The 15,542-nt window shown below is 38.9% G+C and overlaps 1 protein-coding gene across 1 annotated transcript; it reads left to right on the top strand.

Moving 5' to 3' along the window:
* Nucleotides 1-512: 512 nt before the first annotated feature.
* Nucleotides 513-12,268, top strand: pard6ga (par-6 family cell polarity regulator gamma a). The gene is made up of 3 exons (XM_017715991.2): nt 513-686; nt 1,805-2,027; nt 7,492-12,268. The coding sequence occupies exons 1-3, from the start codon at nt 621-623 to the stop codon at nt 8,439-8,441; spliced, it is 1,239 nt and encodes a 412-aa protein (XP_017571480.2). The 5' UTR covers nt 513-620; the 3' UTR covers nt 8,442-12,268.
* Nucleotides 12,269-15,542: the final 3,274 nt, after the last annotated feature.

Genomic DNA, 15,542 nt, shown 5'->3' with positions numbered 1-15,542 from the left:
CGTGAACGGATTAACAGTAAAATCACATGTAAAACAATAAAAAACGGGAAAATAATTCACATTTAACTAAGAAGGGTAACAATAAAATAAATAAAACCAAGATATAAAAGGACAAATGAGACAAACTAACCTATAAGAAGTATTTAAATAAAAGAGTAACAGAATTAAGATCAAATAAAGAAATTAAGATTTTAATCAGCCAAGTACAGTAAAATAAAATGATTGAGGGGGGAAATACCAAAAAAATAAAGGAAAAAAGTGAACTAAAGCACTTTCAGACTGTCTGAATGTCTGAAGATGAGATCATTTTGACATAACACGTCAGTGATTCTGAGTTTTTGGCGGGCTTGCTTTGAATCCTCCCTTGGCTGAGGGGCAAAAGTTCAGAGGAGACTGAATAAGCAATGTAAGGTTGAAGGCAGTTTGGACTTCCAGTGTAAGCTAACAACAGGGGAAGTGATGCCATTGTGATTGTTTCGAGCTCCTCCTCAGCGCCACTGACAGACCCTCAATCTGTTTTCCGTCCATTCAACTGGAGCCCCTGTTGGTCGCAGTTTACTCACACAGGAAAGAGGCACAGACGTCGCCGTCCTCTCTGTAGATCCTGAAAACCAGAGGACATGATCCGGAGCTTGAGTAAATCCATGTCTTTGCGCTACTGCACAGTCGTCGAGGTCAAAAGCAAGGTCAGTTTACGGTATAAAGAGCCGCTTAATCCTTATATCATTGCTACACGTCCTTCTGTCGTCTGTTTGAAATCTCTGGGACGTGCCTCAGTGGCTACCACGAGCTCGAGCGCTCAACTGAAACTCACAATTAACGTTAGCATCTGAGAGGTTAGCATTAATGAGAAGCTACTGGTACTTTAGTAAAAGTGTCGTTAGTTCAGGGAAATAATGAAAGTAGCTCGATAAAAGTGAACAGGAGTAAAACCGGTACTGAGTTTCCTGAAGGAAGTTCCTTGAACTTGTGCACATCCCGCATCTATCAGTGGAGCAAGTGTTGCTTGTCAGGCGCCGTTCTTCTCTTTGGTTCAAGATAAAATGCTAAAGCTCAAAAGTGAAAGAGACTAGGCAGTTCATTTGCTGATCCAGAATAAAATCATTTAAATCATAAGTGTGAAATAACATGTAGATTAATTTCCTATAAAATATTCCTGTAAATTTTCCATGTCACTTTTTTGAAGTATAAAATGCTGTAAACACTGTTAAAGTGTCGCTCTACACGCCATACGGTCCATATATGGAAACTAAGTTTAGATTTCTTTGTTTTTGTGATGTCATAAAAGCCAACACCTTTACATTTATCCACCTATTCAGCTATTCAGCAGCCCCGCCCATTCACAGTGACATTATAAGGAGTGTTTAAGCTGGGATTGCTTTTTGAGTAAGGAACAATACCAGGCAGTCAGAAAAGAGCTAATTTATATATATCAGTCTTAAAGGCACAGTAACAAAAATAGTATGGTGAACTCTAAAGGATAAAGAGAGGCTGGAAAATGTAAAATTGAATTACGACATCTTTGCGAACCACCACAGAAACTGGCCTGGCCTCACCAGGGGGAAAAAAATAGGATATGTGCCCTTCAAGTAACTGAGGAAGTTTGACCAGCCACATCTGGTACTAAAGCCTATACAGAGGCAAGGTTTTGGAAATAGCTTATCAAGTAAGTTACTGCTGGCTTGACATGGAAACCCCTTATCCAGACATTTATCCTCTGTTCTAAAATCAGTGGGTTATAACAGTGAACTTGATGTGATCAGCATTAGGTTCTGTTAAGATTTGACCTCTTTTTCTCCTTCAGTTTGGTGCAGAATTTAGGAGGTTTTCTCTTGATCGCTGTGAGCCTGGGATCTTTAAGGACTTTCTCCAGCTTCTCCAGAGCCTACACCACCTCTGTCACGTGGAACTTTTCGTCAGCTATGCCGATGTCCATGGAGAACTGCTGCCCATTAATAACGACGAAAACTTCTGCAAGGCAGTGTCCACTGCGCAGTCGCTACTGCGCATCTTCATTCAGCAGGAAGGTAATCAGCCAGTTCTAATATATCGATACCCATCACTATCGATTACATTAGTGGCCAGATTTATTAAATAATAAATAATGAATTAATTACATAACACTAAACAATAAACACTGCATAACCCTTTTGGACTTATTTAAAAGTATATCGGGCATCATTTCTTACTGTAAGAAAGAGTGGTAGGGTAATTTGAAATTGAAATTGTCCTGATATCCTCTAAATTGATCAGTGTCGAATGTCATTATGAAAGGGCCCACACCTTGGAAGACCTTGCTTATTTGAAATAAAAAAGAAAGCAAAATGGAAGTCTTTTTAAAATATCAGAATGTACCATACAGTATCCGTACAGCTCATACATGAACTGAGTCTCTCAAGCATCCAAAACTGCCTAACTCAAGCATCAATTTAAGACTCACATATAAAAGAATTGAATTGGCTTAAGCAATTGAAAAAGATTTAATGCTGAATCTGTTTAAATGGGTCACTGGTAATACCACTGTGCATAAAATCACATGGAAAATGGGTTAATTCCCCTTTAATCTACCACATTATTATGCTCATTCCATTCTGTTCTTTCTTTCTTTCCATACTATAATTGAGAGAGAATATACTGCAGTTTTACAGTATGGATATACCTGATCCAGACTGAAAATATTTCTGTCTTTTAACATTTGCACTCAAATTTCAATGTGCAGTAAAATGTAACTATTGACTAAGAACGAAAGTATCACCACAATGTACCGTACTTTCCCTGCTAAATGCTGCATGATACAGGCAGTTTATCAGGGCATCCATCAGGTCGGGCAGTTTTGCTCACAGCCCTTCTGCCCGGAATAGGAAGCAATTTATTTAGTCAGGAATTATGTGCACTTGAGAGTAATTGCTTCCTGGTCCCTCGTGGTGGGTTTGTTTGCATGCTGAACTCTTCTGGCCATGTTCAAATGGACTGGTGATATTGTTTTGAAGAGGTCAGCTACAAACTGGGAGACACCATACAAGCAAATCAAATTGTTAAATCAAAGTGTTAAATTAATAGTTAAACAAAAAATCAAAGTGATACATTTTTTCTCTTGCCTCAGATGTACTTGTTCAGCCAAATCATGTTGAAGTTTGATTCTTTAGTTTTGCACTGAAGCTACAAGGCAAGTAAGAAGAATTTACCGCAGTGACGGGCATCTTTCAAACTGCATGCCTATATCACTGCAGTCTTACCTAAAGGGGTCGACTGATGCTTTTTTCTGGGCCAATACTGATACGAATACACTGAATCAATATTAGAACATAAAAAATAAAGTGCTTTGGACAGAAAAGCTTGCAAAAGTAGTAACTGAAAACATTTTAAAGTTATCTTTGTACCAGGGGTGCACAACTCTAGTCCTAGATAGCCGGTGTCCAGCACAGTTTGGAGGTTTCCCTGCTCAAACACACCCACTCAACCTGACAATTAACAGATAAGTGTAATCAGATGTGTTAGAGCAGGTAAATCACAAAACTGTGCTTGCTGGACACCAACCGCTTAGGGCTGGAGTTGTAAACCCCTGCTTTAAAAGCCTACACTAACCAAATACATAGAACAGTAAATGTATTGCATTTGAAAGCAATAAGTTATGGTTACAAATAATTTATTGCTTTCTGGAGGCTTGTCTGCATAGGCACAAATATTCCCAATGCATTCAAACCACTATAGAAGCAGTTCTGGTCCGCACGGTAGTTTGTTTTTTGATTGTCGGTGCTTCAGATTCCTAACAAAAAATTATCAGTGAAGAAGAAAGTTCAAGCAATGACATTGATAAACTGGAAAAATGCTTAATATTGGCTTGCTATTTTCTACAGCCCCAATCCATTCTCCAAACCTATTTTTAGTTCTGTTAAAATTATGTGGAATCTACAAAAAGAAAAAAAAACATTGAACTTTCTACCACTAAGACTTATTGAAATGTACAAGCATTTTGAAAGATTTGATTTTGGTCTAATTACATGTTTTGTTCATTTTTTTTAAGTAAAACTAAACTAACACATTGTTTTCTGCACATTGTAGTGCACAATTTCTATATATTTATATAATAGTCAAATTAAAAGTCAAATTAAAATGTACAGAAGGTTGTTCTCTGTATAGGTCAAAAATCAACAAAACGTCAGTTGAGGTCTGGAAACTTTTGCATATGACAGTATAGGGGACATTGAAGAAATCACACATATTCATTATACAGTGCATTGCTTCCTTGATTCCACCCAGACAACTTGTAGAGAGAAGGATTACCACTCTGTAATGCCTGCCAGGTTTCTTAAATACTAGAAGGTACTCGCCAGCAAGTCTAAAATGAAGCTAAGATGGAGCATTTGAGCAAAATCATAGATTATAAATGCTTAAACATCATCATTGTCATCATCATCATCGTCGTCGTTAACCACTTAATCCAGATAGGGTCGCGGTAGCAGTTGGGAGAGCAGAGAATCCCAGATGACCCTGTCCCCGGCAGCTTCCTCCAGCTCATTTCCAGGGACTCCAAGCCGCTCCCAGGCCAACTTGGAGATGTAATCCCTCCAGCAGGTCCTAGGACGACCCCGGGGTAGGCCGTGCCTGGTACACCCCCACCGGGTGGCGTCCAGGGAGTATCCGAATCAGATGCCCGAACCACCTCAGCTGGCTCCTCTCAATGTGGAGGAGTAGCGGCTCCACTTTGAGCTCCTCCCAGATGGCTGAGCTCCTCACCCTATTGAATAGAGTGTAGCCCGCCACCCTGCGAAGAAAGCTCATTTCTGCCGCTTCTATTCGCGATCTCATTCTTTCAGTCATTACCCACAGCTCATGACTATAGGTGAGGGTCGGGATGTAGACCGACCGGTAAAACGGAGAGCTTTGCCTTATGGCTCAGCTCCCTCTTCAATCCGGTACAGTGACCGCATTACTGCTGCAGGCCTACTCCCAGCCAGCGGCCAGGATGGAATCCGCATTGTTCCTCCTCAATTGGAGGTTCAACTATCGGTTGGAGTCTCCTTTCCAGCACCTTGGCATAGACTTTCCCAGGGAGGCTGAGCAGTGTGATACCCCAATAGTTGGCACACACCCTCCGGTCCCCTTTTTTAAAAATGGGGACCACCACCCCAGTCTGCCAGTCCAAGGGTACTGTTCCTGAGGTCCATGCAATATTGCAGAGAAGCGTCAGCCACGACAGCCCCACAATATCCAGAGCCTTAAGCTTCTCTGTACGAATCTCATCCACCCTCGGTGCCTTGCCACTGAAGAGCTTGCCAACTACCTCAGTGACATCCATCAGTGAAACGGAGCCTCCGGCACTGACTCCCATGAGGGAGGCATGTCTCCCGGACTAAGGAGTTCTTCAAAGTGCTCCTTCCACCGACCGGCAATATCCTCATTTGAAGTCAGAGTTTCTCCACCCTAGCTGAATATGTGCTTAAACATTTTTCATGTAAAAGAATAGTCACTTGAACAATGAACACTAAATAGCATAAAACATTTTAACAGTGCTGTTATATTTTTACAAGCTTTTGGCCTTGAGTTATAGGAGTTTAAAATGGCACCTCATGTACGTCCATAATGTCTGCGAGCGCGAACATCCAATGAGCTGTTCTGTTCACCAGTAGCAGTAATGCCAGCACCGTACTGCCCAAAACCTTTTGCTGTTTTCTTTGCTTTTTTAGTGAAATGCACCCTTTTACTTTTTAAAATTAAAGGAAAATTCTAGGCAAGTTTTTAGCTGTTGAGCTCCATTTAGTGAGGACTTGCTTGTTGGTGCCGTCTGGCGTCATGCTGTCATGTGTTTGATATAACAGGGGAAATAGGAAGTGGCCAGGCTCCTCATAAACCAGCTCTGGTACATCCACCCTTGATTTTCTTCTCATCTACTGCCCTCTCTCAGCGCACTTGAGGAATGCACATTACTGAGGTGGAAAGCAATTGTGTGCGGAGGCGGGACATAGTCTGTAATGACTGTAGAGGGGAAGGAGGAGGAGGAGATGGAAAGAAACAGCCGTCCACGTAAATTAGCAGTGTCCACACATTAGCCTTCTGCTAAGCCCTAAACAATGCGGAGTAACTCTCAATTGAGAACTCATATGAAGGAGAAGAAAAAAAAAACCTGGCAGTCTTCTTAAACACTACAATTTCGGATAGAAAAGAGTGGGTTGGATAGTTTATTGTGTTCTGGCCAAAGCACCTGCTACCACAGCTGAGGGCGTAAACATTTGCACAGTTGCTGCCAATTTCTATGCATTAGTGAACCAAATGTCTTCTGTTTCATCACGGACTGAGGTGGAGCTCGAGGTGCAGTAAAACAGAATTTTCAGTCCTTTTTAGCGATGCACAAACCATAACTGGAAAAGCAAAAGTGAAGTTTTAAGATATGTCATGAGTACTAATGGATATACAGTATCAATTTAACAAAATACATCAATGAACATAGAAAAGGTTACAAAAATCTCTAAGTTGAATTACATTCTGCTGCATTTAAACAGAATACATAGATGAAGAAATATATTACTGCTGCACTTTTTTTTTATATAAATTTTTTTAACTTGAAAATCCACGCTGCCCTTTTCATTATGTGATCATTTCAGGATCAGCAGACAAATGGAAATGGTCCACAAAATTACTTGGAATAAAACTTTGTTTACAATAAATTTACCTTAAAAATTCAGGATGTTTTTCCCAAATACTTTGTCCAAATACTTGGATGAGCGCTTTATAGATTATTAAATTTTTCCAAGCTCAGAAAATAGTGCATGTCCTCAATCCAACATGTGAGGAAAGGAGGGTTACTAATTTTCATAATAATTTCCATTATAATAGTACAATAAGTAGTATAGTGAAATAGTTTTGCATAATAAAAGCTCTGGCATCTTCTTAGATGTAGAGGTTTGTACATGCTAGATTTTGTCTTTAATTGTTTTTCCAAAGTGTTAAGTTAGTAAATATACAGTAATTTGTAATTAAATAATTGTAAATGTGCAGAAGTGTGTTCTGTGGCATGCCAATTTTCACAAATCTGTCCACAAAACGCAATTTGACAAAGGACGGCCAAACTTTTGCATACAACTGTATCTTTTTCTTTTTGTTTGGTATTTTGGCAAGATTATTATATGTGTATAATGATATTTACGTATGCATTATATATGTGTATACTCGTGTATATCAGCAGATAATTGCATAGAAAAATATTGTGATGTTTAAATGTGACTGAAATTTCTAAGTGATATTTGATGTCAGTATTTTATTTATCGTACTGCACTTGTAACCCTATGTGTCATTGTGTATTTATTTATAATGCTAATCTAAGTATTCCCAGTTTCTACATTTTATAAATATTTTGGCATTGGAAGATACAAACATGAAGAATATTGAACATTGGAATCAGCCCGGAAATCGGTGCATCCCTAGCTTATATATTATAAAGAAAAGACATAGGGCAGCGGTACTTGCTTTAAGTAAATATTTAATCTTTTACAGATGAAATTGATCGGGCTACCATCAGCACAGACAGTGTGATAAGGCGAAAGAAATCCACAGCGACGGCACGTGGTGACATCGGCCGCAGAAGACCATGCATTCAGATCGGCACGCCACAGAATTTCCGCCCAGTCTCCTCCATAATCGATGTGGACATCCTACCAAAGTGCCACAGAAGAGTTCGTCTCTACAGCCAGGGCTCGGAAAAACCTCTGGGTTTCTACATACGTGATGGAACCACAGTCAGGGTCACCCCCCACGGTCTGGAGAAGGTTCCAGGCATCTTCATCTCAAGGATGGTTCCTGGTGGACTAGCTGAGAGTACTGGACTGTTGGCTATTAACGACCAGGTGTTGGAGGTCAATAGCATTGATGTGATGGGTAAGTCTCTGGATCAAGTGACTGACATGATGGTTGCCAATAGCCACAACCTCATCATTACCGTGAAACCAGCAAACCAGCGCAACAACGTAAGGAGTCACAGTTATATTTCTCCAAGCCCAGGACGTCTTGTTGAAGGTGAAGGTTCAATAAGTTACCCAGGATTGCCTGTGATTATGGGATCCCATGTCTGGACAAGAAATGGCTATGAAAGTGATGAGGATTCAGACGTGATTACTGAGAGACATGTTAAGCACAGCTCCAATACTTCAACATCATTCCAGTCTTCTCGCCACAATGCTCATGATCGCTACCGATGCCTTGGGCGCCACTGCTCTCCAGCCTATTGCCGCTCACAGCCCAGCCTAAATCTAATGGACACTCATGAGCCCAGTACCCCACTGCACCGAGAAATGACCCACCAGCATCACTATAGAAGCAGCCCAGCATTCAGACAGAGCACCTCCAGCACCCATGATATCCTGGGCATGTTGCGCTCAGACATACGGCAACGCCTCATGGTGCCTCAGGGGGCCATGGAGGAGGATGGAATTGTTATTACTCTGTGAAGCACATATCAAAATCCTTTAAAGCCCCTGTCTACTCATTTTCATGATTTTCTTCTAAATATTATTGTTTTTGTCATGTTTTTATCATGAATTGAATGAGAAAGATGTTGGTCTTTCCTGTTGAGAGCTTTTTGAAATGACTTTTTCTGCCATTTTCTTCTATTTGCCTTGAGTTGAGTGGGACAAAATTTGGCACAGGTGACATCAGATCTGCCAAAGTACCAATCAGAGTTAGCCATATGTATACATCAGCTACTTGCATTCTTCTCCCTCACATAACATGACTACTGTCCTGCTGCATCGACTCCTGGCCAATATGCCTAGCAAGTAGATTAATTAAGCTTTTCTAAATTTGTTCATGGTGTTTATTATGAAAGTTATGAGGGCTGAACAACACAGTTGGCGGAGTCACTCGACCCTTCCACTGGAGCTGGGTAGTTCATGTTACCTTGGAGAAGCTACTGTCATTCATTATGTGTTCTGACAGGCTCACATGATTTAAAAACAGACAGCACCTTGGAATTTTTGGAGCATTTATCTACTGTTGAATTTTATATATATATTAATACAAATGCCTCAAGTATTACACTGCTTAACGCTGCTTATCTTTATTAGTAAAACACTAAAACAAAAAATGTAAATATTGAAACATGTTGACAGGGGCTTTAATTTAAATTATGTAGAGATGGACCGCTAGTTGTTTTGTGAGGTATACACCCATTAGTAGTGGCCGAACATTTCACGGTTTAATTAATTAAGATTTCTCAAGGCATTGGTATATATATTACGGAGTAGTATGTTTATGTGCATTTTGAATTCTTAAGTAAACTTATTTTTGTAGATTGACAGGAGTGCTTTGTTCTGTCCCTATACTTTTAATAAGAACCATATTTAATAACTGAGGTAAATCTATTTTGTAAAAACTAAATGGTAAGAGCAGAAAAGATCAAGATGAGTGCAAGTATGCACACAGCAGCTTCTCTGAGCTTGGTAAATATTTATATTTGCTAACTATTGTTTTATGCCCACATATGTTATTTGTCTGACACATGGTTCTTGCATTCATCTACAAGCATCAGACACTGCTGGAATTTGTTACGTATTATAGTTACTCACATTATGCGCTATATATGCTTCGGTGCCTCTTGGCTCATATCAAGGACCAAGAGACCACAGTGTTGCCAAAGCAGCTCGCTGAGCGAGGGGTACTGTAGAGGGTGCCAACGTCCCTATAGGAAAGTCTGTCCACTTAACAGTCACCATGGCAAAACACTGGGCAGGTATTTACAGTCATACAAAACTACTATCACATAAAAAGGCTCCTATCTCTTTTAAAGAGTAACTACACTTTAAGACTTTTTTAATTAACAGCTGAAATGCATATAATAACGAAATATACCAGTCTTGCTTAAAATGTGAACACATTTCCAAACTGTAAAAATCTCATTTTTATCATGGTCAGTTCTGCCTCTGCAGCACCCCTCTGGTTCAACTCTGGTATGCCCTTCCCATTTTTGAGAATTTTTCAATTTTTTTCTCACTTGTGGCTTTACGAGCAAGCCAAATGGCTCTTTTTATAGAAGGGCAGGATTTTCCCTGTTAACAGACACCATGTTGAGTGTTTTGAGCTTTCCCATTTATTTTCCAACCAGTGACTTGTCTCCCCCTTTATAATGTGTCTGGCAGACAGAGGGCTGTGCTGGGGCAAGCCTGGCAGGCTTCATGCCAGGCTTATAGTGAACAGCTAACCCTAAGAGACTTTTCCTTCCATTCTCTTTTCCCCCTTTAACTCATTACATTCTGATGTCTGCTTCTTCAACAATTGAGTAACATACCTCAGATTGCAACTCACTACATGACAGGTGAGAGAATTTGTGTGTTCTGCATTGTATTGTTTGTGCTATCTGCACTTATTTGTAGCCTAGTAGTATAATATCCTTAAACAAGGAATAGGTCAGATGCAACCTGGTAAGTTCATACTCCACAATCCAAACAAATGGGGACAGCATAATCCCTCCTCCTCCTTATTGACTCTTCCTCCCTTCTTACCAGTCTAGAAGAAATGTTGCAAGTTCAACATCAAACTTTGGCCTTGCACCAAAGCATTTTTTTGTTTCTGTTTATGTCACATCTTTTCTTTGCTTCCGAACATGGTGTCTTGCCTGCAGCAGGTGGCAGTGGTGATAACGGTTGCTTGCCAACAGCTTCAGCCATCTTTAAGTTTACTGTTACCTTTCATTAGCTACATGTCCTTAAATAGTCTAATGGGGGGTGGTACCTAGGGCAGTGCCACTTCTTCATCTTCTCGTGTTGCACTGAGACAGACTTAACAAAACAGTGACTCACTAATGCCTCTTAAGGTAGAAAGTGGTATTACGAGATAGGATGGGATGGGGCTAGCTGGTTAACATGCTTATCATAGCAACTAAAACTGGTAAAACTGTTATTTCTTCACATTCTGTCGGTAGTTACTTTTGGAATGTTTTGATCTAAAAATCTCACAAATTGTACCTTTTTAAGAAGAATTTTAACCAGCATACGGCTTCACTACTAGTACCGATTGCCGATTGGTCTTTAGCATGAGTTGTGTATGTTAGTACCAATCTAAGGATGTGGGAGATGGAATGACAATACATAACCACCCTAAAAACACCATGGCGTAAATTTTTTTAACAGCGGTAACACTGCAACAAACTCATGTGAAGCCTTACAGCTTCTGTGGCCAAATGTTTATATGCCTTAAATTGTATTTTCAAATGACTGCACTGTTGTTGTCGATCATAAGTGGGCGGTAAACATACTGCAGTCTTACAAACTTGAATTATTTTCACACAAAAATTGCAGGTAAAATCAAGATAAAATGTTTTGCTGAGCAAAGTGCTTTTGGCGACACAACTGCACAACAGACTCAGGCTTTACTGTTGAGCATGAATGCCAGATTTTTTTCACAAAGAGCACAGTTTTGCTTTTTGGCATGTAGTCGAAATTCTTCCTCAGTTGGGAGTTTAATCAGAACTGTTATACCGACGTACAACAAATAAGTAAAAATAAGGCAACGTACAAACGGTACAAACCACGTTAATATTATCCTGTTTAGCTGAGTGGTTGAGTCAGGGGTGTTTCATTCACAGCTGAAATGGAAATTAAAACAGAGCAGACCCTCAATCACCTCCTACTGTCTAGTCCACTGCATCTGAAGGTGCCTGCATAAAGGACATGAAGGAATTGCCGGAATTTTCCCAATTCCATCAGTTTATGACAGTTGGAAGCATGAATATACTGGACCCACATATGAGATAAATGACTTGAGAAATTCACTGAAGCTGAAGTTGGCTTCTTATTCTCCGCTCCACCTTAAATGATGCAGCACTTACATTTAAGCGGCTCTACAGATGGCAGAATGTAACTGCTGCTCCATTGAAGGTGGAGTGTGAAATGAAATGAAAAGCTGCCACATAAAAAGGCAATTTCAGCTTTATAGACATTCAGAAGTGACTCCTGTACTCAGTTGTATGATGTACTCTAAAGTGTTTTATCTCATTAATGGTGTTAAAAGTTAGAATGGTGTTAACTTTGCTTCCCTCACAAGTCACGTATTTGCAAATAACGTTGGCATGATGTGAGTTAGAAACTGCCAGACTGATATAATATTCATTTTCAGTACATGCACTGAAATTTGGCTCATTGATTACCTTATTTACATATCAGTTGCAATAGCCTTGCCCCTATATGCCCTCATATCAATCAATCAACCTTTATTTTGACTCGGAAGTACATTGAGGGCAACCCTCATTTTCAGTGTAGCCGAGCATTTACAAAAACAGGGATTGACGTGACAAACAAAATAATAACTACATTTAATCATTTTAAATTAAAAGAAAATTTAAAATAACAGTGAATAAAAGATAAAAGTAGATAAAAATAGAACTTGAGATTTAAATGGTAAGAAATTAAGATCAAAAGTAGATAAGAAATTAGTAAGGTAATAATACAATATCACAAATTTAAAAAAGTAATGATAAAAAAACTTAAAAATAAAATTAAATAAAAAGGGATAAAGAACTAAGGAGAACTAACACAAAAATAAAAGTTACGAATAAATATGATTAAGTAAAACAGGTACAGGCTGTCTGTAGGTGGTTTGATATTAAAAGTTTAAAATGACTGAGTGACATCATGTACAAATACTTTACATGAAACATGGCCTAAATCATGCAGACATTTCAACAATGGGGCAGTAAAAGAAAAATATTCACCAGGCTGAATACTTGGAAAGCAGAAAACGACCTCGAGCTCACTGTGGTGAATAAACTGTAGTAAAACTAATCAGAGGTGTGTGTGGTCTGCTTTTCAGTGGTTTATCAAAATAATTCACACTAATTCGCACTAATGCACACAGAGCTGCTCATCCATACCGATATGGATATTTTTGTAATCAGAGCTTGTGAAAAGCAAGCTTTTTTTATACACTGTTTTCAGAATTCTCACGTGAACAATTTTTTAAACGCTTCAAGACGCTGTGTGTCAGACCTGGCTGCATCTCTCTGCTCTGTAATATCAGTTTTGATTATATGGTGTTAACCGACCACACAAAGTAAATCATTTTGTCTTTGCGTTAACATGGGAAGAGAAATCATTTTAATAGCAATGCGAAGCAGAATCAAGCCATCTCTGTGTTAGTATGCATACTGCCATGGAAGATTGTTCGTATGTTGTTCCTTTGTTTCTGCATCTTGAGTAAAACGGTGTTTTTGAGGGCATGTTGCAAATTATGAAGAAGATATGGAAGTATTTAATGCTTTGAAAGATTGTAGTGCAAAACCAGTAGTAATCCTTGTATTTTTTATATGGAAATATAGAAATCATTGTTAGTTGCCCTAAAGTGCTTAGTAATAAAACAAAGCCCTGTGAAAAAAGTCTACAATTATCCATCTGTTGGTGTGTTTGAGCAGGTTTGGGTCAGGATTGGATTTCAGCAGTACCAGTCGGGCCAGTCGGGTCAGGTCTAATAGTTGCGAATACAGGTTTAGATTTCATGCTTGAGCAGGCCTCGAGTAACAGCCCATTCTGCTAAAAAAAGAAAAAAAAAAGAAAGAAAAAGTCACTTGCATGAACTGAAGGAGTTAAAGGCTGAAACTTTGCTGCCTTTCACCTCAGAACCATGACCTCTGGCATGAAAGATTTAATAATTGTAAATGTTTGTATTTTCTGCCCTGCGATGGACTGGCAACCTGTCCAGGGTGTACCCTGCCTTCCGCCCGATGACTGCTGGGATAGGCTCCAGCGCCCCAACCCCAAAAAATGGATGGATGGATGTTTGTATTTTCAGAACTACATTTGTTGTGGTTTTTCTTTTTTTTGTTGTTGTTGTTGTTTTTTATGTTTGTGAAGCTCAGGCTTGGGGTGAAAAAGCAATGGGTTCTGTCCCACAGCTGGAAACCATCATAAACATCCTGAATATGTCATTTAAAATACCTAATACTACTGAAATAATGAATCACTTTGTCCTGATTTGTTGATTTTTTTTTTTTTTTCACCCCAGTCCTACATGTCCTTGTTGCTAATTGGTTTGTTTTCTGTGTTTTGATCTAAACAAACTGCTATTTTTTATTTCATTTGGAATATTAAAAAAAGCTTTTTTTTAACTAGTGTCTGTGTATGTACAATCACTAGCATCCAAAAGTTTGGAATCACGTCATAATAAAAATAATAATTGCTGTTATTTTAATCACTAATAGACTGAAATATTCCAAGTTAGACTCTAAAAGGTCTTTTGAGATGTTTTATTCAATATTCCAAGTTTTCAGGTAACATTAAGAGCTTATTAAATGATAAATAATACACTGTAATGATCTATTAATAGTTATTTCTTAAGATGTGATCAAGATTTTTTACCATCTTTCCCATACAAGTTGTGATGGCCACGTTTCAAAAATAAAGCACTCCAACCTTAACTTTATTATAACTTCACTGTCAGTGTTTTACAGCTTTTTCATTTATTTCAGAATCATCTACAGCAGTGGTTCCCACTGCGGCCTTTAGGGCCCCCCCAGACAGTCCACATTTTTGCTCCGACCCAATTCTTAACAATTCCTAATAGCGAAACATCTGCCATGAGGACCAGGTTGGGAACCACTGATCTACAGCTTTGTTCATAATTCTGGTCATAAATAAAATGTATTTGTTTTTTACAGTGTGGTTTATTTAGTAGCGATGCTGTGAAGGTGTAGGAACAAACTCTTCGGTAACACCCGTCTCTTGCATAAAAAGATGTTTATTAGCATTGAGAGGTCGAAGTCACAGACAAGCCTTCGCGAAACAGCTTGGAGAGAACCGCCAATATTCTCTCCCAAACATTCCAGCTCCTTGTTTTTATACCTGTTAAGATAGCCTCAGTTTCGATGTATGGCCCCTCTCAAGCCATATTTGGTATTTAACATACATTCTTTTCCAGAATGACCTTGGTCACCTAATCCCATATCTAGGCATTGTTTACATTCAGGGGGCCCCTTTCAAGCCAGATGCCTCTTTTCTCAGCTCCACTGATACCCTATAGTATATAATAGTATGAAATAGTAGATCCTACTACTATTTCAGTCAGAGGCCCACAGAATCAACTTCAGCCAGGATCTACACAGTTATAATAACCAATATGATAGAAATTAATGTTACGACTATAGAATTAATAAGATCAAATTCACCACAACAGCATTATACAACTTATGAAATTGTAGAGCTGTAGCATCAAAATATAATTGTGTATATACATGTATCAACAAATTGTTTTCATTTTACTTTAAAAAGGTTTAATTCTAGGACCGCTAGTTATCGTGACTGTGCAATGTGCCATTCTAGAGGAACTTGACAGAATTCATAAAAATGGTGACAGAAATACGTTGTCTCATGCCTGATGAATGTCTCGTGCACTTTATGAGACTTTGGAGATAAGCTTTTAGCCTAAAACATTTTTAAAATGCATTCATGGTGAAGTGGCACATTCTAAGGCAAATATTAGCCAAAGAAAACATATTTCTTCAGCCATAGGCTCGCTATTTTTGGTAGTAAATAAAATGACTATATGTGTTGTAGACATTGTGACCC

This window comes from Pygocentrus nattereri, chromosome 3, assembly GCF_015220715.1.
Source record: "Pygocentrus nattereri isolate fPygNat1 chromosome 3, fPygNat1.pri, whole genome shotgun sequence".
NCBI classification, from domain to species: domain Eukaryota; kingdom Metazoa; phylum Chordata; class Actinopteri; order Characiformes; family Serrasalmidae; genus Pygocentrus; species Pygocentrus nattereri.
The sequence above is the reverse complement of the archived record's forward strand: the minus strand, read 5'-3'. Positions and strand labels throughout refer to the sequence as shown.

Bases quoted from the DNA above. Each gene is read 5' to 3' on its own strand.
- pard6ga (XM_017715991.2), top strand. From the start codon at position 621: ATGATCCGGAGCTTGAGTAAATCCATGTCTTTGCGCTACTGCACAGTC. The intron at 687-1,804 runs GTCAGTTTACGG...TTTCTCCTTCAG, and splicing joins TCGTCGAGGTCAAAAGCAAG to TTTGGTGCAGAATTTAGGAG. The intron at 2,028-7,491 runs GTAATCAGCCAG...AATCTTTTACAG, and splicing joins CATCTTCATTCAGCAGGAAG to ATGAAATTGATCGGGCTACC.